General features: G+C 41.0%; 1 protein-coding gene across 2 annotated transcripts; it reads left to right on the top strand.

Annotated features, from left to right (window-relative positions):
- The first annotated feature begins 13,000 nt into the window (after window positions 1-13,000).
- Window positions 13,001-24,938, top strand: gpr146 (G protein-coupled receptor 146). 2 transcript variants are annotated; one of them, XM_085271684.1, is made up of 2 exons: window positions 13,001-13,338; window positions 20,712-24,938. In XM_085271684.1, exon 2 carries the CDS (start codon window positions 20,753-20,755, stop codon window positions 21,752-21,754), a length of 1,002 nt encoding a protein of 333 aa, XP_085127810.1. In that variant the 5' UTR covers window positions 13,001-13,338; window positions 20,712-20,752; the 3' UTR covers window positions 21,755-24,938. The 2 variants fall into 2 exon arrangements, with proteins under 2 accessions (XP_085127810.1, XP_085127811.1); XM_085271685.1 differs by lacking the exon at window positions 13,001-13,338 and adding an exon at window positions 13,492-13,759.
- The last annotated feature ends 1,622 nt before the right edge of the window (window positions 24,939-26,560 follow it).

Below are 26,560 nucleotides of genomic sequence, written 5' to 3'. Positions count from 1 at the left end.
GAAATGAACACTTTAGAGGACAGCCAAACCACGACATCAAACACACAGACACACACAGAGAGTGAGAGGAGAGACACACTGAATCCAAAAAATTGTTAGCAATGTTGTGTGCAGACCGAAGCCTTCTAGAAAAAGCTTAGAAGGACAGCATTTTCTCCTGACCACTCCACTTTCCAATTTATAGGGAAAGTCTTTGAGAAACAATGCAGGAATACAGCCTGTGTCAACAACACAAACTGTGGATCAGACACCTTTGAACCAGTGTTTCTTCTGGATATTGTTTCTAGGGCTGGTAAGGTCAGGTTGTGTCTTCCAAAAACTCTTAAACACACCCAGTTTTTCCGTTTCACATACCACAAATGTAAGAACACAGTTTTTTTCTCCAAAAGTGAAACCAATGTTTCTTTTTTGTGTCATGACACAACTTATTTGGAAAATGGTGGTCTCCAAAGCCCATGATAAATGTAAAACTGTGTTTAATATATTTTTCCACATCAGTGCGTTGTAGCTGTTTTTTTTCCCCAAAGACATTTATCATCTGACTCTTTTTTTTCTACGGGGATCGTTTTCTGAAAATAAAAGATGTCAGCTAACAGGGGCTGCTACAGGGAGGTGAAATATGACTATAGCAGCCAAAAGGATATAAAGTCACCCTTTTTTTCCTAAGACTACCAGCAAGGGTATCAGTTGGCAACCACTGGTCACTTGGAAAACTGACTGATTGGCGGGTGGATGCAAGTGGTTGGCAGCAGCTGCTAGGTGACATCCCAGTTTGCAGAACCCCTATTTGTCTGCAAACACTTGCCAACTACTTGCCGAATGGAAACTCTTTGCAATCAAAGCAAAAGTTCTTCCTTAATGCTGTAACCAGGAGCTTTTGAAGGCAAATGAAGGAATTTGAAGGCAATCAGTCTTCATCCTGCAAACATGGCAATTATTTGCAGACAAATCGATATTTTTCATGTGTGCAATGGAGGACTGCTGCGATCTGCTACTAACCAAAGAAATTACAAAGACACTTTTGGTATGCCACCTTCTTTGTTACCAGTTTCACCTGGTAACAGCCAGCAACCACTCACCAGTCAGTAAAAGTGTGTATGAATAAGCCCGTTTGCTTCCCCCCCCCCATTCACCCATAAGGCAGCTAATGGGCAGATGGATGTGCTAATGCAGAACTTACATAACTCAAGTTACTTAATAGTTTGATTCCTAACTCTGATGTGATTACTGAGTTTAGGAACAGTAATGTGCTTCTTAATGCATGCATTGCATTATCCTAAATGCTGTTTACATGTCTCCCCAAGATACTGCATTCTGAATATTTTTCATTTTAAATGCATGAGATGTTTTTACACAACACTATATAAATTTCTAGCAGTTGTGGCCATTAAAAAAAAAGAGACAACGCTGTCAGATGATGGTGTTTGTCTGAGCACTTCTCTCCCACAATACCTCAGGGAGAGTCTTGTTTCTCTAAAAGCTTTCATGCTGTTCCAGAAATTTAGGAGTTCCTGCTGTCTGCAGTCCGAGAGTTCCCTGAACTGTGAGGTCAGCAGGAGGGAGAAGTGGTTCAGGGTTGGAACCAAAGCCAGAGACAGACCAGAGGCCAGAGCATTATGAAACACAAAAATACACAGCTGTGTGTGGACAGCCTCCCAGTGTTCAACAGCTCACTAATCCCTCTTAGATCTGCTCATCAGCGCCAGACAGTGCCCATCCAGTTGTGCTGCTACATCTGGTGGAACCAAACAGTGCAATAATCTTGGCTTACGGCCACATCAGAGCAGGGGAGCCCAAGAGGCAGACGTCCTGGTCTCCTTCACTGAATCCCATTTTTGATCCTCTTTGTCATATGATGAAACCAAGGATAAAACTCACACATAGGTCTAAAAAGGCTTTCAGTTGATTTTTCCCTGTTTCGAAGGCATGTGGTCATAGGTAGAATCACATCAAACCATTAAGCAACTTAGCTATGTAAATTATTGTTTACCCAATTCTAATTATTCTCTCAAATTCAGCTAATTACTTCATTGAAGACACTGTAGTGCATTCCTAAATGTTATTTTCCTTAAATAAGCAACAAAAAGCTGTTGAAAACAAGGCTGTTGCACAATTAAAGTGTTTAAACCCAATAAATTCTTAACTAGATTAGGTGCAAGAGGATTTGCATGGCCTCCCCAGACTCAGCAGCTCTAATAAAAACAAACATCTGAAAACGACTTGCACTTCAATATGACATAACCCAAGCATATTGCATGCACACACTAATGACATTATTGGTTTGATTATTATTATTCTAAGAATTGATTCTGACTTGCAGTTTCAGAGTTATCCATTTAAATTTCCTTATCGCTATAGTTTTGCCCATGTTTTCAGAATATCTCAGCAATACCTGCTTGACACATCTTTTTTGTGTGTGTGTTCATCCACCCGTTTTTGTATTGTTTTCTCAGTATGACCTTAATGCAAGTTAATCTGGCAAGTTGTAAATAGGTCTTTTATGCTGGTGCCAAACAGCACCACCAGGGAGATGCTTAAGTACCACTAATAACCTATAAGCAATCCAAAACATGGCTGTTCATCCACATTACACCAAAAGAAGTGAATCGAAAACATAATGAATACATATCGAGGGGACATTTAAATGTGCTGCGCAGCAAAAGCTTGTGCAATAATGAATCTGCCAGCAAGAGAAAGTACATAATCAAGACCTATTTAATCACTCACATTCCTCATGGAGGTCACCCAAATCTTCTGGATTTTATTACCACTAAAAGCCTCACACAAGCTGGCCTCATTTGAACTGCTATACTGTGACAAAAGGCAACAATTAAATTTCCCATGAGATACAAGGAAAATTCAAGGAACGTGCCATAAAACTACCGCTAAAGCATACAGCTGAGGTGGATGTTATTGAAAAGGATAGATTACAAGGTTGATCTGAGGTCAGTACTCATTCTGTCACTGGGACAAGGTAACAGGAGAGCAGTGTATGGAAGCAGCTGTCTGTTTTCCTCCCTGAGCTCGAGCACCTCCTCGGTTACTCTGTAGTTTCTTCTCGAATACGCCCAGTCCCAAAACATCAGTCCTATTTAGTTACTCCAGGAATGTTAGGCCATGCAGCCATGTACTGTGCAATTTCACTACAACAGCACATTTAAAACAAAGGTATAACAAGTATTTCTGTTTAAAACTAAGTCAAGTGTGTATCAGATTACAAGCAATCAGTATTTGTTTATTTACATAGCTCAAAAAGCCGAGTATCAACGGAAAATGTGGAAAAAAAACAAACCAAAGAAGGAAATTGCATTTAACGGTTTCCTTTCATTGCTTCAAAGCAGATGTGTGCCTCAGCAGTTGAATTGTGAAATTCCCTGAAGAATGTCTTAAGAGGCTGTGTAAATATCTTTCAGTTCAAGAAAATGTGCAAAGAAAGAATTATTAGACTATATGAAACTGCCCCAAAAAAATGTTGCCTCAACTGATGATAAAATATTGGGCATTGTTTGATTGTCTTTGTACTTGCTATGTAACTGTGAGCAACACATCGTATATCTATTCTTGATTTTGTATCTAGAGTTAAAGTCAGTCAGATTAACTCTTTCCTTTGCCCTGTTCCTTATTGAAATATATGCAAACAGTCTTGAATTTTAATCTCTTTGTTATGCAGTTTTGCATTTCCTCAAGCACAACAAATTAAGAATTGACAATTGTATCGGTTCGAGTAAGCAAAAATGTCAAGCTAAGCTCCAATCCCAGCAGATCAGCTCTCTGTGTGCCAGCCTGTATCAGCTGACCGATCAGCTGATAATCTTCTATGCAGCTGATTGCCTAATCTAAAACAGGGCATGCTGTTTAAGCTTTTTCAGCCTGCATGCTGCAAGCCACTGAGCAACCCACCTCCACCTTAGCTCCTCATTTCATCGATGCCTCCCTGTTCCATTCCGAGAAACAGCTATCTGACTTTGATTATAATCATCCTGAATTAAACCAAATTAAATAGTTAATATGACTGCTGAATTGAAAAATAAATGGATGGATAGTATGTTGATATATATATGTAATAATGTCTCCCTACATTATACATGATTCATTTTACATGAGGAATATCTCCAAATGCATGGAGACATTGACTTTATTTTATAGGTTTAATTAGGAGATTTCCTGGTGAGTTATTATATCTTCCTAAAAACTCTCGGAGCAACTATGCTGCAACTATGTACTCACATACATATGTTATGTGGGTTGATATTCCTGTGCTGTGTAAACTTGATGGTTTGGATATAAATACATCAAATTTGCATGTGGCACAAGGCCGCAGTATAGCTCACCATGCTAATGTGTATCTCTGGTCCTGCCGTTATTAACGTGAACCGTTGGGTGACCTAGTGATATTACACAGGTGCTGAAAGTACACACACAAGGTTGATCATTTCTTTTTTATTGCAGATGCTGGGAACATGGGCAGCACAGGAATAGCACATAATTATTTTTTTTTCTGCTGCCGGTTGCAAAGTGTTCAGCTCCCTATCAGACAGTTACGTCTTTCCTGTTATAAAATATGACTCACTGCATGTGAAAAGTCGCACATAGTGGGTCATGGTCATGGTTAGCACAAATACAGTTTTTCTATGGCGTGAGAGGGAACAAATATATTGCGCCAATTTTGGAAACAGCTTTTATTGGACAAAAAGGAACATCAGATGTATTAGCCTTAATTAATTAGTCAGCTAATCAGTCCATTACTGGTATAACTAGTTAGTCTAATTAATAGCTGGTTATTGACTACACAACAGTTATTATATATGGTAAGAATATGGTGAGGGAAGTGTGAAGACATAAAAACAAACAAATGGATCCCAATAAGAAACCCGGAACTACAATTTATTAAGGCTTTCACAGCACAACTGTACATAGTATAATGAGTATAAACTTAGAGACAGTGTTGTACTGTTATACATATGAGCTACATGTCTTTAAAATATTCATGTCCATCCATCCATCTTCATCCGCTTTATCCGGGGCTGGGTCGCGGGGGCAGCAGCCTAAGCAAAGAGGCCCAGACCTCCCTCTCCCCAGCCACCTCCTCCAGCTTATCCGGGGGAATACCAAGGCGTTCCCAGGCCAGTCGAGAGATATAATCTCTCCAGCGTGTCCTGGGTCTGCCCCGGGGCCTCCTCCCGGTGGGACATGCCTGGAACACCTCACCCAGGAGGCGCCCAGGGGGCGTCCTTGTCAGATGCCCGAACCACCTCAGCTGGCTCCTTTCGATGTGGAGCAGCAGCTGCTCTACTCTGAGCCCCTCCCGGATGGCCAAACTTCTCACCCTATCTCTAAGGGAGAGGCCAGCCACCCTTCGGAGGAAGCTCATTTCTGCCGCTTGTATCCGCGATCTCGTTCTTTCGGTCACTACCCACAGCTCGTGGCCATAGGTGAGGGTAGGGACGTAGATCGACCGGTAAATTGAGAGCTTCGCTTTTACACTCAGCTCCCTCTTCACCACGACGGACCGGTGCAGCGTCCGCATCACTGCAGCTGCAGCCCCAATCCGTCTGTCGATCTCCGGCTCCCTTCTCCCATCACTCGAGAACAAGACCCCGAGATACTTGAACTCCTCCACTTGGGGCAGGAACTCATCCCCGACCCGGAGTGGGCACTCCACCCTTTTCCGGCTGAGAACCATGGCCTCAGATTTGGAGGTGCTGATCCTCATTCCCGCTGCTTCACACTCGGCTGCGAACCGTTCCAGTGCGAGCTGGAGGCCCTCACCCGATGAAGCCAACAGAACCACATCATCTGCAAAAATCAGAGATGAGATTCTGAGGCCACCAAAGCGAAAGCCCTCCGCCACTTGGCTGCGCCTAGAAATCCTGTCCATAAAAATTATGAACAGAACCGGAGACAAAGGGCAGCCCTGGCGAAGCCCATCACCCACCGGGAACGAGTCCGACTTATTGCCGGCAATGCGAACCAAGCTCTTGCAACGGCTATGTAGGGATCGAATGGCCTACACTGAAATCAGTCATGATGCATGTGTGCTCAGTCATTTAAGTACATGTACACACACTTTACGGGACTGTACATAAATTATAGTGCCTGACTTCTTCTCAAAGTGTTCTGTTATGGCCATTATACCTTTATCAGCACTGATTAGAGTAAGATGTTTCTTCAGACTGACAGATGTGCTATTTGCCATCTCCCTCCAAGGCATACTGCTCATTTCAGCATAAATATGAGGATGAGCCAGGACAACAAAAATATCACCGCTGCTCGTGACATTATTTGGCTCACAAAGCCCAAATGTTAATGAATCTTTGGAGAAAAATGGATGACACAAACAGATGGGAAGGGAGTACCAAAAAGTGACAGCAAAAATCTTTCCAAAGCATAATTTGTCCCAGCAGGGAAACACACGCAGACACCAGCTTAAAGGGATAAGCTTATGTCTTGTCATATTAATCCATTCTCCATTGGGATTCCTTCCTTTCGAGAAACACCATTGGTTATATGTATTCATCTATACCTGGTCCACCATTAAATATTTTAATACTGTATTTACATTCATATTTCTAGTAAGAAAACCCTGGCACACAGACACACACATACACAGAAACACAGGCAACGCTTCTATTAGTAAAAACTGTTGACACAAATGCATATTACCATATTAAAAGTCTTTTTCCAGGAAACTGTCTGACAAGATAACAGACCTCAGTGTGTTGCAAAACAAAAACAAGCTGCACAGAACATACTGTTGTTTAAATTATGAACTTGTCATGTTTTATGATGAGAGCTTGCTCTGTCCTCTGCCAGTAAATGTAAATATTATGCAAAGCTTTGCTCTAGTTTGTTCTTGGTGGTATGTTGTGTGCGACCATATTATACTTTTCCTCTATTAAGAAATAAGAGCGTGTTTCTATTTTCTTGCTCTCTAATTGTATGTAATACAATACGGTTAGCCCTTTGTCTGAAACGGAAGTGTCAATAGTGAATAATAAGAAGAGCTCCTCCACTCTTTCCCCTGGCCTTTAAAAATGAGGAGATGTCCAAGCTGCTGGACAGCGCTGCCTGGTCTGCAGTAAACCATAATCTCCGCCACAGACTTAATGAGCTTAATGTGCACTCCCAGGCCTCTGAGCTTAAAAGGAGTGTGCACAACATAGTTCTATGCAGTCAAATAAGTATTTAGCTGTGTCTGCTCCTGTGAAATATCTCAAATTTCTTTGAGCAACCTAATCATTGATTATTTAGGCAATTGTTCTGTGTAAAAGGACACAAAGTAAGACTAAAATCTGCTGAAATGCTTCATACTTTCAGAGTGTCCACAGACACTGTGTTTTTTCATTATCATTAGACTCACATTACGTGTCTGAGACCATCTGGTGCCAAAGTGACTGTGCAAACAGATGCATCCAGGGCTGAATGAAGCTGAGTGTAGATGAGTATTTGTAAACAACCCCTATGTCGTCATGCAGCCTAACATATTTAGGGGAAAGTAAATTCAGTCCAGAACCTTACAGTGGATTGAGGCTTCCAAGAAGAACAGATTTTTTTTTTTAGCGTGATTAGGGATAAACTGTGTTTAGTCCTCAGACTCACGACACACTGTGCCCCTAACACTCACTTTCTCCCTGCTGGAGTAAATGCCAGCATCACATGCACTGCCACGCAAACAAATACACGTCAGCACGTTTTCCTTGTTTAAACCTGCCATTAAGACTTTAAAAGAATTCACTTTATTCTGATGACGCTCATTAATCTAAAATTGAAAAGGTGTTAGACTATACCTCTGATCTTTAACTGATATAAACACGGGAAATATGAGGTGTAAATTCAAGGTTTAAATTCTTGGTTAGAGTAACAGTGGTATGTAAAAGTGTCTGCCTCTTCCTGATTTCCTATTTGGTCATATGTTTGTCACATTTAAATGTTTCAGATCATCAAACAAATTCAAATACTAGACAAAGATAACATAAGTAAACACAAAATGCAGGTGTTTGTTATTAGGGGAAAAAAATCCAAACCTATTTCCTGTGTGAAAAAGGGATTGCCCCCTAAACCTAGTAACCGGTTGGGCCACTCTTAGCAGCAACAAGTGAAATCAAGTGTTTGCGATAACTGGCAATGAGTCTTTTGCTGCACTGTGGAGGAATTTTGGCCTACTCATCTTTGCAGAACTGTTGTAATTTAGCCACACTGGAGAGTTTTCGAGCATGAACCGCCTTTTTAAGGTCATGCCACAGCATCTCAATCCGATTCAGATCAGGACTTTGACTAGGCCACTCCAAAGTCTTTGTTTTGTTTTTCTTAAGCCATTCAGGGGTTGACTTGCTGGTTTGGTTTGGATAATTGTCCTGCTGCAGAACTCCAGTGCACTTCAACTTATGGTCACGAACAAATGGCTAGACATTCTCCTTCAGGATGTTTTGGTAGACAGCAGAATTCACAGTTCCATTTCCATTTCTTCCAGGTCCCCAGGTAGCAAAGCAGCCCCAGACCATCACACTACCACCATATTTTACTGTTGGTACAATGTTTCTTTCCTGAAATGCTGCGTTTATTTCACGTCACATGTAACAGGACTCAAACCTTCCAAAAGGTTCCGCTTTAGTCTCATCATTCCACAGAATAAATTCCCAGAATATGTTATGTCTTGGGGATCATCAAGCTGTTTTTTGGCAAATGTGAGACAAGCCTTTGTGTACTTTTTGGTCAGCAATTGTTTTCTCCTTGAACTCTCCCATGGGTGGCATTTTTTCACAGTCTTTTTATTCTTCTCTTCTTCTTATTGTTGAATAATGAACTCTGACCTTAACTGAGGCAAGGGAGGCCTGCAGTTCTTTGGGTGTTGTTCTGGGGGTTTTTGTGACCTCTTGGATGAGTCATCGCTGCACGTTTGGGGTAATTTTGGTCAGCCGGCCACTCCTGGGAAGGTTCTCCACTGTTCCATGTTTTCGCCATTTGTCGATAATGTTTCTCATTGTAGTTTGCTGGAGTCCCAAAACTTTAGAAATTAGTTTGTGAAATTATGTTGTGATGCAGATATGGATGATGGAGAACATTCAACCAGGGTATGTGATAGTTTAAAATAAATTTTTGACAAGAGATTGTGTCTTGATTAGCTACAACAGATGTGCAGCATAGGTGAACCTGAAATATCTAAGCTGTCAGAATTGTTCATCCAACCTGGATAGCCTGTGCAGACCCAAGTTTACATGACAAAATGGTAAGTATAATACATAAAATCTCATTCTGTTTGTTTCTTTATCTGCAAACTCCTCTTAACACCATAGCAACCAAACCTTACCTGGCTAAAATGACCCATTTTTAAAAAACATTTATACACTTGTAAAATGTTACAGATGTATCAGATCATTTTTATTTTGCAACAGTGACATCAAATTTATAACCACAAAAACTGAATTGATATGATGATGCATTACGATGCAATCACATTGCCTGCCAACATTCTAGCAACAGGCTAAAATTATTTTGACCTTTTTGCACCCATCACATCTTATAAAAGCATTCTAGTTTTAAAATACCTGGTTGCTTCTCATTTATGGTGATAACATTTTCATTATAACTGCCTAGCAACCATCTAGCAACATGTTAAAGCGACCTAATATTAGCACATAAATAACACCTACCACACATTTTCCCCCTCCAGTGTGATCAAGAAACACACAAATAGGCCAAACAATACTGTAGCATGGACATGTGGTAGTTAAATAAATAAAACTGGTTTCCTAGTAGCAGGTATCTGTTTTCTAGATCTCTGTGCATTAAAGGAAATGTGGGGGATTTGTTTTTTGTTTTTTTTGCTTTTTAATGATCAATCATTTAAGTATATGATTCAATGAATACCTCAATGGCCTTAAACAATTGAATGCAATTTCATGATATAAAACAGACTGTCAATCTGCGAGACAGCGGGCTGTGAGATTAACGTAATACTGAAATTCACTGATTGTAAAGAAAACCAATCGTTCATGAATTTGATCAGTTTTTTTCAGAAGCAGAGGGGGTGGTTGCATGAATGAGCACTTTGTGTTCCAAGGACAATGTGACAAATTCTGAATGTCTTACCGGACAAAGGAACACAGTCAACGGTGTAATCACTGGAACAACATCTCTGTCTCCAGGGCAATGCTTTCACAAGAAGTGCAGCGAGTGTGTGCTGTTCTACTGCAGCACCTCAATTAGCTGAAAAGCAATGATAAAAGACTGAGACAAGCAGGAACAAGGAAAATAAACACTTTACACGAACTCTGGGGATTGAAGTTATACTTAATTTACAGAGTGGCCACTTTCAATCTAGTTGTGAAACGGAACTACAACTGCTTCTGTTTTGTAAAGGTTAGACTCTTTTTCGTGATGCCTTTATGTTGCTAGATAGTTGTACTATTGTTGACATTTTTCTGCTTGGTCCAAGCCTTTTGTAACACTGACTAATAAACTAACACACTCATGCGATACTCAGTATCCCTGCCTTTTGCATGTATAGCACAGCGTTTTCAGTTCTTATTAGCTGACAGAGTCAATGATAACAAAGGAAATAGTGTAGCATACAGTTTCCTGTATTATGACTACTTATCTGATTAAACTTAATGTTCTTGAACATCACAGTTCTCAGTATCTTTGACTGGCTGTAAGTAACCACCAGAAATTGTGCCGATGTAGCTACTTTGTTTCTTTGAAAGTGGAACAAGAGACTAATGTTCAGCACTCTTAAAGGGCAGGAATACTAACTGAGACGACGAAGCACAAAAAGCACAGGTACTGTACTTCTACTTCTCTTAGATATTAATGAAGTATATGTTTTATGTCCTTGAATACTGTGTTTTACTTTGTTACTGTATTCCTCCTTCCCTCAGGTAAGCAGTAAATTCACACTCTATGTATGACTCCTGTATGGGCAAAAAGGTTTTTGTTGTAGGGTAATTTAAATACTTAAGATCACTGAGCTCCAGTTCAGCTATAAAATGATGATATCCCAATAATTGCATATTTCTTCTTGAAACACCATTGCTTTTAAATAAATGAGTTTCTAACTTGGCCCATTATCTTGTAACAATGTAATGTTTGGCAAAATGAGCTATTAGTTGCAATAATCCTATAGTGTTACTTTTTATGTTACTGACATGTCTCATAATCCGGATTTCTGCTTTAAACTGTAAACAATTTGCATTATAATGCTTAAGCTCCTTAACCAAACTCCCGCTGCTTTTTCAGAGTCCATTCAGCAGGACAATGCAAACGATTTTTATTGTACTGCATTTATTGTAATGTTTCCTCAAGCTAATTACAAGCTTTGTTATATTCCAATTTCTTCCTCGTGCGTGTAACAAAGTAGAAATCCACCAGTACGCTACGTTTGGGGTTATGAATGTAACCTTTGTTTTCTTTCTTTCTGAGAGACGGGAACATTGCATTTCATCTTCATTAAAGAAAACAGAAACGGAACGTTATCATTACTTTCTCATTTAATTTTCTCTTTAGTTTATAAAAATGTGTCAAAATGCATTAAAACACAATATTTTTCTCAGGAATCATACAAAGCCACAGCAGAAATTGTATATACAGGCATCTGTCTTCACCTCTATCAAGACTTCAATTGTTTCTGGTGTTGCTCTCAACAGTTACTGTTTAATCAGCTGGAGAAACACCAAAGCTACTTTGAACTTTGCAGGTGTTATGAAGGTCAGTAATGGGTTGAAAGCCAAATTCAAATTTTTGATCAGTTCTGATTGAAATGAATTGAGCAAGAGCGCCTAAAAATGTTGCATGTCAAAGCTTTTGAATCACAATAAGAGTTTAAGAGTAAAGCAAGTCATGCAACTTGCAACATTAAGTTGGAAAGGAGGTTTGGAAACTTTCTTTGTACCCCAGAGTTTCAGCAATACAAACTCAGCTTTTGCCCTATTCTTTCACAACCTGATGTCTTTGACAGATTATACACTGATCCCAGACCAATCGACTTACCATCACTGGGTTGTCTGAACCCAACATTAAATTAGGTTATGGTTAGGGGTCCTTTGGCCTTTAAAAAAACGCATCTTTTAAAACAATGAGCTGGATTGTTTTAGATTGTGATGAGACAATAAACCAAACTGTGAAATACAGCTTAAGTAACAGACCCATGCATTTAAAGTTCAAAAATACTTTGCTCAGACAGGATACTACATCTCAGAAAAACATAACATTGGTAGCTGTTTTGTCTTTCACCCCAAAAACGAATCTAAAAATAATGCCGCCCAGTGATCCTGTTACAAACTGTGTGGAATGTAGAGGAGGAGGAATGCATGCCTATTTTGTGTGTGCATCATCATAAAAGCACTTTGTCTGTCCTGTGACAAAACTTTAGGTTACCTGTATATTTTTTTTCATGTTGTTTTGAACAGGTAAGTAAATTAAGGTAGAGGTTAGGTAAGTTAGGGACAACTAGTTATGTTGGGAATAGGTTTAGGTAGGATTAGGTTGATTGGATGGTTAAAATTAAGCATTGCATAAAAGGGTTAAGTTCCTGGTTGGAGTTAAGCAAAACAAAATTGGGGGACAGACTGCTACAAAAATGTTCTGTTTATTCATGATGAATGTTTTGAGATTTCGCCATTCACAGAGAAGTCCATAACAAATCGGGCTGTGTATTATGCCATTCTTCTGATGAATTACTATGTATATTTTGCACCATGATGTCCTGGAGATTCATTGGACTCCTTTTTGGGGGGTATACAAAATTAAGTCCACCAAACGTTCGTAACTGATTTTAGTATGAAGGCTTAGCTTGAGGTTTGGATAAGGTTTGGATTAAGTTGAACGTTAAGACAGGACTCCAGGAAACAAACATAAATCAAAGTAATGTCCTCTAAAGTGATGAAAACACGAGTTTGTGTGTGTGTTCGTGTGTGTGTGGGGGGGGGGGTGTCCCTCGCGCCCCACCTCCCTGTCCTCCATCCAATCAGAGCACAGAACGGCCACTCGGGCCTCGCGACCATGGAGCGGCAGCAGCAGCAGCGGGGAGCGGAGTGAGGAGACAGTGGGGGAGGGTCACGTGTGTACACACTGTAGAGCTCAGCAGCACTCCAGCAGTAGTAATGCCTGTAACGGTCGGCCCCCTTTCAGATCCAGCCTCGTCCGAAAAGTTGATAGATGCGAAGCGAAACAACTGAAATCCACTAAAACGTGATTTTCCCCTTCCCGCTGTTTTACTTTTCACGAGCGCAAGTCTTTTTTTTTCATACCCAAATGAAACGACTGAGAAATGCCAGTGGAAATGCTACATCAAAACCCAATGCCTCCCTAGGGTTGTCACCGATCCAAGCCTATACGTTTGTGGTGAGTTCTCTTCTCGTTTCCATTGTTTCATCTCGACAAATGCGAAAGGTATCGGTCTCTGGCTTTCACCTGAAAGTGGGAAGAAGTGAATTTGCACCGCTGGGGATGACTAGATGCGAGAGTGAGTAGTCGCAGTTGTGCCAACAAAGAAAGGGGGTGGAATAAATAATGGTAAAGTCGTGACAGCTATCCTCGCCTGGTCAAGTGTAATGACACGGCGTGAAGAAAAATAAATAAACCCCCCCTCCAACTCCATTAGCTGGTGTTTTCTTAGCTTTGTTCAGCTTCAGAAGTTCCACAATTTTAGCGACGGGCTTGTATTTGGAAAACAACACCTGACGAGGAGGTTTCTCACGGGATCAGCTTTCTGAGGTGCAGGGGAGAAAAAAAGTTGTATCATTTTGATCAAAAGGCCTCTCAGGTAATCTGCTCTTTATATGAATAATCATTTCCAATCTGTTGTTGATACCTTCTGTTGGGAGCTAAAACTAGTGGCTCTGTTAACTGTGAGGAATATGTATGTTATGACAAGCTGCAACATGAGCACAGCTTTGTTACCTAGGTCTGAATGCGCTCCCTTATATCCATGCCTACACATATACAGTCTTGTAGTGCTAAACCATTAAGATACACACAAAAAATAGTCTTAATCTTAATTTTAATGAGGTTTTACACCCAACTTTCGGTTTGTTTTGACAGATCGTGTGTCTTTGCTTTACCTACTTCAGTCCTTTTTTTACTTCATCATTGCTTTTAGCAGATGCAGGAAGGTTATTACTGGTAATTACTATATTTTATCATTCATTTTGAAATGGGTGCCACTTCATTGCGAAGTAGCTCTAGCCACTAGTCAGTGGTGCTTGTCACCCAAATGAAATGCTTCTTAAGACTCGGTCTTTGCACTTGTTGTCATCAACTTCATCCATGTGACCGGAGGGCAACTGGGCGTGTGTGGCTGTGGCTTAATGACAGTAAGCCTGCTTTGTGCTGACCATTGAACTCTTCACTTTGTTGAAGCCGCTGACAGTTCAGCAAGTTGCCGGAAAAGAAGCCGGGAAGTCTGCTGAGACTCAGACCGACCTATGTTTGACCAGACTCTGTTACACTAGAACTCAATAAGAGGAACTACTGTTTCCTCAAAGATAATCAGATGATGTTTGACACCCCTTTTGAAGTAGATAATCCATTAAAGCATCAGTGATGCGCTCATTAATCAAGGAAGCAGATCTCTATCGTTTGCAGGAAAATGTGCCGTTTAAAAGCTTTCAGACTCAAGCTATTTTGCCTCCACTGTACAAAAACTGATAACAATTTGTACAATTTGTGCATAGAACCTTTCCCCAGGGCTTGAATTGGAATGCAATGAGTTACTTTGTAGATTTGAGGGTTATTAAAGAAACGCATGTGCTGTATTGTGTCACCTGTCACGTCTGATGTTGCTGCATAGCAACAGTATCTGAGGCGAGTCTACTGGGGTGATGGCCACCCCTCAGAGTGTGGGTTATTTTGAATATAAAGATTGTACTTAATGTACCATTTTATATCAATGCTGTAGTTATACAATACATACATAACAATAAACCAATGTCCACATTAATAAATCAGTAGTTATGATTCAATAATATCCTATATATGATGATAAGAATAACGCTTGCTTTAATTTTAGATACTTGAAGCATATTTCTTTATATATTTTTAACAGTCTAAATATTGGAAAACAAATAGTCCATGCAAAAACAATCTTCAGTGTCCAATATATTCAAAGCCAATTTTCTACACTGTTTATTTCTAATCAAATATTATGATTTCCGTCCCGTGGACAGCCGTTTGAAAAAGCCCCGGAAACACCCTTGCACAAAAACGTGCAAAAACGAGTGGCGTAATCTTATTTTCTGGCTGTAGTACATTCTGCTGCTGCTGTGTTGCTGTAGACATGGCTACAGAATCATGTGACATCACTCGCAGCTTTCTGAGAAGGGCCTGTAAATTCCAGTAAGGCTATACGAGGGGTGTGCGCCCAGTATGTCACACTGCTCCCATCAGGCGGTGATATCTGGCTTCAGAACGCTGAGACGTCAAGCACGTGGGCGTCACTGTTACGCGATCGTGTTTGGTGGGGCCGAAGCATGCCGAAGCAGGGCTGCCCCCTCTGGGGATAATAAACTTAACCACTTTTCACATGGCGTAGTGCAAAAAGTTCAGACAAGGTTTAACCAAGTGTACAACTGCAGTCAAAGTCACGTTCAAGAGTTTTCAGCTTAGGCTATAGAGCTCTCTCCTGGTTTGCATGCTTGTAGCAGTAGATGTAAATGAATGAATAGTTATATCTCCTGTTAGCACAGCTCATAATTAATGTAGCATAAAAGAAGGGAACCGTGATGGGCATGTTCTCTAAGGAACGGTCCTTGAAAGACTTTATTCAACAACCGTATGAAAGGAAAATAAAGTGACAAGTTACCATTCTCCTTGGAAATTAATAAAAGATAATATGCATACTTCAGTGACTGCATGAGCTTAGCCCTGACCACAACTGCTCTGACAGCGCTCGTGCCGTAATAACAGCTGGGTGTAGTGTCTCTCTCTGACCTTCACTCAACCCCAACAACGTCACCTCCAGCTGTAGCCTTGACAGGCTCCAAAATGGGATAGAAAATGAAATGGCCCTCATTACACTGAATCAAAACAGACGTGGATCATGCAGCATGAAGCTGTTCTGCCTCCGAGTCAGGGGTGGACGTTTTCTTACACCCCGCTTGTTTTTCCCTCAGCTGAGTAGAAAACTAGTGATTTCATTATCGTGGGCTGCTGGCAAAACGCGCAGAGCTAAAGTGCACTGACTTTCACGACATGAGTGGTTGTTGCCTAGAGTGAATGAATGCTTTTGGTAAACAGCGAGCAGTCCACAAGGATTATACGAAAACATTCATTAGAATGTGGGCTTTTCCAATTTTACATAGCAGGTCATTTAAAGATTAATCTTTGCAAAAATAATATTAATAATGCAACTCTGATATACTCTGCACTGCATTGGTTGTTTGTAAGATTGGATTGGTAATTAAGACAATGCATGTCTTTTGGTCATATTTTTTAATGCATAATATTGTCTGAGAAAATCGGCAATGGTTGTTTTACTATGCATTTTCAGTGTGATCCCTCTAAAGCTTTGTTTATGGTCAGAGCATTGGTTTTTGTGCACTCCACAAGTCTCCACAGCCTCACAACTATTTGACACCGGCATTTGAGGTGTGCAGTCGTCGTGTCAGAGCTCAGAAAAAACAAACAAACCTCAGCATCAATGCTGGAAAAAGTCAAAACAGGAAGCAAAGGAGTTTTCTCCAGAAAGTCTAATTTTTTTCCAAACTGTTGCAGTGTCTCTCTGTGTATATCATCTGTGACTTTGTGTACTGATATATCACAGAAATGGCGGTTAAGACCAACACGATCGTGAAATCGTGTCTCCAACATGGTCACGCCAATCGCACCACAATGGCAAAAAGGCTGTTACTGTTACTGTTGTCATTCACGAAGGCGATGACAGCAAGCATGAACGCTCCCGTTATTTTTCCTCTCGCATGACGTACAGCCTTTTTCCTACTGTTCAAAAAGAATAGAAGCAGAGAGAAAATGCGACCTTTAAGTGGAGAAAAATATCAATACGCCAGCATTGCTTCCTCTCGCAATGCAATTATTGATATGCCGCTGTCAGATATCGATATTTTAGTCAAATTACAGATTACAGATTCTGTAAGTGGATTTCCACAACAACAGCAGACAGCTCCTATTAACTCTGCTTTGGAGGGTTACAACAATACGGCTCCGATTCCCTATGGAGATTATTAATGGGGCTTTTTCTTCTGGAGTTGTTGAGCATCACTGCATCCTGAGTGACTTTGTGATTCCCACCATCTATGTGCCCGCAACAGGAAAGCACAACTTTGTCCTCATGGGGGGAGTACTGTCCAGAAGGTCACTAAATTTGTTCCTGAAAAGCAAACTAAGATCTGTTTTTGGCCCGATGAGCACTCCTTTGGATGGGAAGAGTGTCAGGGGAATAAACTGAGATGCGTATCAGGGATTTTCCTGAGGGTTTTTGGCATCCCACAGATGGTTTTAAGGGAAATGGAAAGAAAACTCACCAGCAGTGTTACAGAATTACACTTTTAACCTGTTTTCTTAACTTGGGATTCACATTCTCAAGCATAATAGACTTTTTTTAATAAGATAATTAGATAGAAATAAATTAGAAACCTACACAAAGTGCAAATGTTCGAGTCATACATACGAGAGAAAACAGTTGCCCTCTTTTTTTAACAACTCCTGCAGCTATCAGAAGCTGTAGAGTGAGCCAATGTGTTAATGACAGGGAGTTAGAAATGTCCGTATACAGCAGGTGCTAATTAATGAGGACTGCCAGCCACATTGCAGTGAGTCCTCTTTAATAATCACGAACTTCCCCTTAAGTCATTTTCTCTGTAAGTGATGAAAGGTTGTGGGAGGAAGTAAAGAGTGAATAAGCTTACTGTACTTCTTAGTATATGGAAGCATTGTGGTGGTGGTGGTGGTGAGGGGGGTTTAGCACGAATCGATGAAAAGAGGAGCACTGGTTATAGTGTGCTTTTTTTTCAAGGTCTGCTTTCGTCAATGAGTCACCAAGCTGCCGGTGTTTGAGAGCAGTGTTTACAAGTGGGCTGACCAGTGCTCCCAACTCGGTGAAGATTGCCCTCCTCCCGATCCACTTCTTGTCCGTCTCTGTGCTCCAGCCCCCACTACAGCCCCGTTGCAGCCAATTGGAGCAGCACAGAGGAGAGACTGAGTGTATCTGTGTGTGTGTGAGAGGCTTAAGGCTAAAACAGCCTCTCTGTAGTGGTGTTACGTAAGCACACAGAAGAATGTTTCTCCTTTACTGGCATCGTTACTCATTCTCTGAAAACAAAACTGCCTTCCTACACTTTGTTTCAGGGTGTTCTCGGGGAGAAAATTTCCAGAAAATTCTGCACAGATTAGCGGGCGTACTGTTTCCATGTAAAAATGTTATCGTCCCTTCCCAAAAGCAGTTTTGCATGTGGAAACATATCTGTCAATTTAGTTCTGAGGAAAGGAAATATTGTGGGACCTGAGTTATTTACTTTAGCTTATAATAATAATCTTCCTAAGAATGACCCCAGTTAATTATGTAAGGAAACATCTAAATCATCCAGCCCCATCAGCTTCACTCCTAAATGTTCCTGACATCTACGCTGTCTCCCCCTTTCCTTTGTTTTTTGACCTTGTCCTGAACTCCAACCTACACCTTGTCCTTCGCTGACCCTTCACCAAAGCCTGCTTCACATTTCACTCTTTATAAATCTACCCATCGCCGCCTGCCCAGCCCCCAGGCAGCTTGGCAGTAACTTTGAACGGAAGATAAATGCTTTTGACTGGGCACCAAAGCTGTCTGTGAAATGTTCTTCTTTATCACGCTGCGTGTGAATGAAAAATATAAGGGCAGCTCTGCACAGTCAGCGGCGCTCTTGCATGCAACTGTAGGAGGGAGAACGAGGAGGCCGAGGCAGAGCGAGGGAGAGACGCCAAGGTGTCAAACAAATGCAGTTTTGTATTCTTCCACCAGAACAAAGGCCTCATTTGCTCTGGCCAGTGAGGAGCAACGGTGGGTTTTTGAGGCTGAGCTAGCAAATCAAACATATTGTGAGGCGTTTGTATTCAGTCAGTCAGATGCAGTGAAGTGAAATTAACAGTGTTACCCGTGGCATAATAGGCGAGACGTGGTGGACGTGTTTTTGTGTCGCGGCCTTGCTTAAAAAACTAATCATTTTAATAATATCAAGCAGGATAAACTCAGAGACCTTTTCATAAAAGCCATAAATATGACATAAAATAAAGATAGTTTTGGGTGATGTTAAAAATAAGTTTTAAAATGTTTTACAGTCATATATACTGCTGTACACGCATAGATGACAAATTAAAGGAAAAGCCTGAACTCAGTGGCTCCCTTAAGCTGTTGAGCGTATTTCGTTGTGCACATTGTTTAGGTGCACTTGTTCCCTAAAGCCCAGTCCGCATATAAAGGGATTTACCTCTGACGGTTGCCTAGGTAATCCACTAATGTATTTAGTCATATGTCAACAGCTGTATCCTTTACTTCCACGGATTGTTGCTTCAGTCTCTCACCTAAAGGTGAGGTACATTTACCTCAATATTCGCCCCCTTTGTGTCACCAGTGGTTATTTTTCCCCACCGTCACCACAAGTTGCTGAATTCATTGACATGTTATGGTCACTGCTAGGCTCTTCCTATGTCTGTGCCCCTTAAGAGGGAAATCCCTTTGCAAGACAAAATACAGTGACTGTTTTTATCCTATAATGAAACATTTCTGTCACGATGGTCGTCATCAAAGCCCCTCTAAAAGAAAGTCTGGCGACTTGACTGTTATTTTGACTCATGTCTGGGTTGTTATTTTAAAGCCCTTATCTAAATGAATGGGGAAACGAGAATGACTCACTTTAACGTAAAAATTAAATGTTTATAATCAACAGTCACATCCCAGGAAGAAAAGGTTTTAAAAGCTTCTTCCTCTTGAAAGCTGTATGCATCACGAGTGAGAAGGAGTTACTGTTCTTCTTCTACTGTAACCCTTCTACTCCAACAGGATTGGCTAATATGTTTCCTGTTTAAGCTGTTAATTGGCTCACCACTTATGCCCTCATTGGTGGCCACCATCATTAGCATTTCAGAGGTCCTTCACTGTTCCCTGTGTGTCACTAGAGTCGTCTTTTTTCAGGATTTCAATGCCCTGATTCAAAGGGCGCAAGAAGCCACTTAATGATTTGCTCTGTCTGAAAATGATGGAGAGTTCAAATAGCAAACGTGCTATTCAGCTTTCTCTGGTAACCGTTCGATTGTTATTCGAAGCTCGCATTCAGTCCTAAACCGCTCTCTGATGACTCTGCATAGTTGTGGTACATTTATGGCACGCTTTATCTTTATCTGTTCTAATTTGCACTGCACCGTGTTTGGATTTATTATTCAAAGGAATTCCAAACATTACTCTTTAACAGTTATTAACCTCAGACTTTGCGCGTTTGTCCTGTTTGTACAGTGGCACTTGGCAAAAGGCGCGTAGGTGCATTACCTCCAGCTTCTGACAGTGGAAGCACGTGATGAGGGAAATTCATATATGTTAAACAAACAAAAAGAAAACAAAAGCCACACAAACTTTAGGATGTTGTGAACTTTATGGTTTTTGAGAAGAATGGTAATGGTATAGCAAAGCTTAAGAGTTTAATGAATCTACCAGGAATTCTATGTTATTTTTACCTTTATCATACACATATCTCATTAATGACTAATTCTTTTCTCCTTGACTCTGTCCACAGTCGACCTGTTGAGAGTGCTTGATCCGTGTCAGAGCCCAGCGATGTGGATCTGCATGGTTTACAATGAGACGGACACCAGCGTGGACTTCCGGCTCTGCCGGGACTTTGGCCTCATCCTGTCAATCCTCTCCCTCATCTACCTCCTGGTGTGTTTCCCACTGGGCCTGTGCTACAATATGCTGCTGGTCGTGGTCAACCTCTCAAACAAGGTGTCCATGACCATGCCTGATGTCTATTTTGTCAACATGGCCATTGCGGGTCTCGTGCTCAACCTGGTGGCGCCCGTGGAGCTGCTGAGCTCCACCTTCACCCGCTGGCATGTGTGGGAGTATAACAATGAGGTTTACATCACCCTACTCATCCTCTTCAACATCTCATCTCTGGTTATCATGTATTCCACCACGCTGCTCAGTCTGGACTACTACATAGAGCGCGCGCTGCCTCGCACGTACATGTCGAGTGTGTATAACACCAAACACGTGTGCGGGTTTATCTGGGGCGGTGCAGTGCTCACGAGCTTCTCCTCGCTGCTCTTCTATGTGTGCAACCACATCTCCACCAAGATGGTCGAATGCTCCAAAATGCAGAACAAGGAGGCAGCGGACTCGATCATGATGTTCATCGGCTACGTGGTGCCCGCCCTGGCTGTGCTTTATGCTTTTGTGCTCATTCTGCGCATCAGGAAGGAATCTACACCATTGGATCAGGACTCTGCTCGCTTGGACCCTTCCATACACAGGTTGCTGCTAGCTTCAGTCTGTGTGCAGTTCGTACTGTGGACTCCGTACTACATGACTCTTTTAGTACATACTGTAGTTGTTGCACCAGGATACATTAGCAGTGCACGTTACTTACCTATCTATTATTTCTTGAGATGCGTATCTAAACTGTTGGCGTTCTCCAGCAGCTTTGCAATGCCTCTTATGTACAGGCAGATGAACAAAAACTTCTCCAACAAGCTCCAGCGGCTGCTCAGGAGGCTGCATTGCAGAGACCAGTCCTGCCCTCGTGAACGCTCAACAGTGCAGCAAGTGGTGACGTGAGATCCCCCGCCCCCCTTGCTTGCATTTTCCACTTCTCGGCCTAGCCAGCACTTATCTCCCCTCTATAGCGCCAGTATCTGACGGGGATCTCTCACAACCCCGGACTGTTTTGAGAGCGACGTAGCTAACTCTGGAATTTCCTGTCACCTTCCCGGATTTTAATCTGTTCTATCTAGGTCTGCAATGAGGGGACAATGCAAACAAAAACCACTAAGTGCTGGGTTTTTTTTGTTTGTTTGTTTATTTTTAATACATTTCTCCACCAAGAAACTCAGGCTTCTAGTTTAAGGGTAGTAAATTGGGAACAATCATCCAATAACTACCGAGGACAGAGTTTCACAACAAAAAAATCCCGTTTTTCCGCATCCTCCTTTGGGAGTGGGTGTGGTTTTTGTGCCTACATTTCACCTCTAACACACAAGCAGATCCAATAAGCTATAAAAGTTTAATTATCAAATGCAGCCAAGTTACTTAGTTTTTTAACAGAACCCTCTCCACCCCTGCAATGATGGTGGCTGGTATACCCATAAGCAACCACCACTAATGAACGGTGTGCGTGCCAGTGGAAATCACTGTTTACCGCCCTCAAACTATAAGCCTCGGCCACTTCTTTTTTTTTTATTTGAACTCAGTTTTCCTTCTGCTTTAATTTGTTTTGATTATCAGATTAAATAATCTTCACATGTTGAAGCTGGAGTACAATATTAAGTTTGTCTTGGACACCAATACTACCCTGTGGCTAGAACTAAGTACTGATATTAAGATATGTTCCCATTTTAATTTCAAAGATTGTATTCTGAAGTTTTGATCCACTCAAACATACAAAGAGATTATTTTTACGTCTGTCAAGCTCCACTATATATATACAGACACACACACACATCTACACCACTTTGAAATCACACAGAACTAAATGGAACACTCACGTAAAGCTTGTATTCAGGGTTCAGACATAACCAGTATACCTCGTGTGATCTCTGCTGATTATAACCTTACCTGATAACCACAAACAGTTTGAAATCCCCTCATTAAGCTGAGCTGACAGCCAGTGTTCTGTTAACTTTTGATCTATTTCTGCAGGAATTATCCACCCAGTGGATCAGTGAACCCCCACACAGGGTCACAGAGAGAGCCCTGAGGGGTTGTCATGCACAGGCCACAAGACTCATGACTGGCTGTGAAGTTTTTGCACACTAACAGTATCAAAAACCTTCTTAAACATATGAAAAGCCCACTTGATAAGCACCTAGAAGCAGTGTGTACAATACAGAAGAGTTTGAACTTTAATGCTGCTCACATGCACATTATTATCAAAGCTGCTTTGCTTCCTTGCCTGCCATGGTAAACAGTGAACATAACAATCTGATGGCGACGAATCCCAGCTATCAGAACTAAAAACACGTTCTAGCATTCGGTCTGCTGCTTCACCGCATTAGTTTGCATATTGAATTAAAAGGCCAGTTTGTTAATCAGCCTGTGAAATGATACACCAGCAAGGTGGGGCGTCCACTCGAAGTTAAATGGAGACGGGCGCGCTCTGATATGAATCGTATGTTTGTATTCAGTTTTAATTTACACCTTCAAGCACACATTAACTCTGTTAATGACCCAAAGCTGAGCTGAAATGTTTGAAGTATTTGGGCGAGTGCTCTTTTGCTGTAAAATGTGAAGGAATGCCAGATGTACTAACAGGTTTGACCCTTTTTTTCTGTCAAGATTATAACAAAGTCACATACACACTCTCTCTATTTTTCCAAGCATTTCATGCGCTGCCCTCGTTACATGCATATGGATTCGGTCACTGGGAAATAGTATTCACCTAAAATGCATCATGTGCTGCCCCACAAAATCCTTGAATGGATGGTTTTTGGCACAGTTAATCATTATTTGCTCTCAGTTCAGTGTCCTAATGTGAACTGAGCATTTAGGAATGAAGAGCAAACACTGGACTGAATTTCTAAAAGTCCTTTTATTTTGTTAAATGTAGCATAGAAATTGCTACGTTTTGTAATTATAAGTTCATTCCTCCGAAAAACGTACTTAAATTGATTTTATGCAGTTCATGTGATACACTACCAACTGCATGTAAGTGTTATGAAAAGATATCCAAACAGAGGGTGCTCATAATTAATCTTTTTTAGCATAAGTCCTGAAGCTGCACCAAACGACACTAAGAGAGTGACAATCATGTAGAGATTCCAGTAGCTAAATAACTGCACTGTTTTGCTTCAAAATACCATCGAGTTTTTCTGAATTGCTTGAAGATGATGTGTGCATGTGCTGCCTAACTTTGCCTGATCAGTTTTCTTTAACCACTGCTGCAATTTCATCCATTAGTCTGTTTTTTTAAAAATGTTTTTTAACTATCCAACCCCAATCCCTTGGCAGAATTAATGATCAGCGGTCACTACATGGAGTGATAGCGTGATGTTCACATCTAGAAACGAAAGCGTGATCAAAGCTCAAATCACACCTAACTCAGATGGCTGCTCGTGTCTGAGAATGGTTTATTATTTCAGAGGTGGCCAAAACCTCGCGTCGGCGCAAAGAAACAGCCCTAAGAGGTCTTGTATGTTGAACGAGTACAGATACATTTTAGTTATTTGAACAACCAAACCTCAAACATCCAGATGAATCCACATTCAGATGTTATGCTTTTGTGACTGTGTATACAAATGTATATGTATAGTACAAAATGATTTGTATATATTGTATGTAAAAATCTTGCAGGAGGACACCGTGCTCTTTGAAAAAATACAGTATTATTTTCTGAGAGATATATTTAGATTCTGTAAGTACTCTACTGTCAGCTGAGTCAAAGACTGATTAAACAATAAACTAAAATGGATATAACCGCTCCTTCCTGTCTCAGTGAAATCTTACCATTCGTGTGGTCATGTGAACAATGTTTCTGTTTGTCAGATGTTTGTATTATTTTTAAATAGTGTACATGTTTGTGTTTTGAATCCATAGATCTGAGCTTACGTGGATGTTGGCTAAGTTAAAGTCATCTTGAGATGTTGGTTATTGGTGGACTGGTGGTGCATATGTGAGCTGTTCATTAGTGACACTAATCTCAGTAGTACCCCTGATTAGATGATGGGATGAGTGAATCAGCTCTGATGTAGGCATTTATATACTCACTGGCCACTTTATTAATTACACTTTGCTTGTACCACCACAATCTGCCTTCATTCTTGACAGTAAAGATTCAACGAGATGTTTTCATGTTGTTTATGTCACATTTTTAAACTACCATCTTAATGTTACAGCAAAGATAGAGGCTCGTCTTATTTTCGTGAGCCTGTGTAAAAGCCTCAGTGCACTTTTATAGCTGACCAGACTGACACCTGGGATGGTCTTCCCCTGTAGCCCATTATGTGGGACAACATGTTGTGCATTCAGATTCTTTTTTTTTTTTTTTTTGCCTTCCTGTCTGGATAGCTTGTTTTTTTTTTCCAGATCAGTTTCTATAAACCCGAGAGATGTTTTTACTGGAAAATCCCAGTAAATCATTCGTCTCCATTCGGATGCTCAGTGTGGACTTCAGCAGGTTGTTTTCACCACTTCCACATACCTTAATGCACTGAGTTGCTGTCATATGATTGGCTGATTATTGGTTAATACTTGCAGTAACAGTTGAACATGTGTATCCAGATGAAGCGGCTGGTGAGTGTAAAGTAGAATGCTTAAAAACTACACGTTTTAATGATGAAGGCTGCATAGAGTGAAAAGCATTGTTTTTTGTTTTCTTTTTTAAGGAAGACTGAGTGCATGTCTGCAACTTAATCCCACAGACCTTTATCAGATCTGGGAGGGGACTGTGAAAGTTGTGTAGGTTGTCCTGTATTTCTAAGCTGCAGTGAAAGCGATTGTGAACAATGCCACAGCTCCCTTCCTGCTTACCACATGGCTAACACCACATCTTTTGTGGAGGGACCCTTTAACCAGGACACACAGGCTGGGGAAAATAGCAACATTCCCAACATTCTGTGGGTCTGACAGTCCGAGGCTGCTGCTATTCTCTGTCACAAAACAATGTTGTGTAGGCATCTAATAACAATGCCCTACACACTAGAGCTGCGCCAATGTCTGCAAGTAAGAGCTTGAAGTGTGTGAGTTAGCAGGATCACACTATAAACAGCCAACTTTTCAGTTAAATCTGAACAGGCTGAAGTAATCGGTTATGATGTTCATATTACAGTTAGGAAGCAGTTACACTGTATTGCACAACAGTGTGTGGATTAATAATACCTGAGAGACCAAAATATAGAGGCAAACATAAGATCTCCAGTGGGAAGAGGGGGGGGGTCTTGAATCATGTGCACTGCATCTGGAAATGATATGATAATGAAGTGAAAAAACATGGTTGTCATGGCTGCTGTTTCCATCTCTGAGGATTGAACTTTCTCGGAGCTTTTTAACTCAAAAAGCACAAACCATCACTCATCAGTTACTGAGTTTGTCAGTTGTTTGTCACTCTTAAAGAGCAGGAAACTTGTCATGCACGCAGGGATTATTATTCATATGTGTTGCTGATTACAATTGGGTAATTGGACATGTTTACAAGCCCACATGATTATGTCCAAAGAAACATACAAACCGCGTACAACCCAAACAACTGCACACCAACTAAAAGCCCTCAAGGAACTATGCAGCAACATGTTGCACTTGATACCAACTCCCCCAGGCCTGCAGGTGCATTAAGGAAAGCATATAGAAGATCTTTTCCAATAATGTCAAACGACTTTTTTTGCCATATACTGTAAAGTTACACATACACATTATCTGGTATGGATTATCTGC

Source organism: Mchenga conophoros, linkage group LG4, assembly GCF_057382185.1.
Source record: "Mchenga conophoros isolate Kocher_MC1m ecotype Shallow Benthic linkage group LG4, M_conophoros_male_GT1.1, whole genome shotgun sequence".
Lineage (NCBI taxonomy): Eukaryota > Metazoa > Chordata > Actinopteri > Cichliformes > Cichlidae > Mchenga > Mchenga conophoros.
This window is presented reverse-complemented; position numbering and strand designations above follow the sequence as displayed.

What these genes read in the sequence shown, in the direction of transcription:
- gpr146 (XM_085271684.1), top strand. Translation starts at nt 20,753, where the DNA reads ATGTGGATCTGCATGGTTTACAATGAGACGGACACCAGCGTGGACTTC.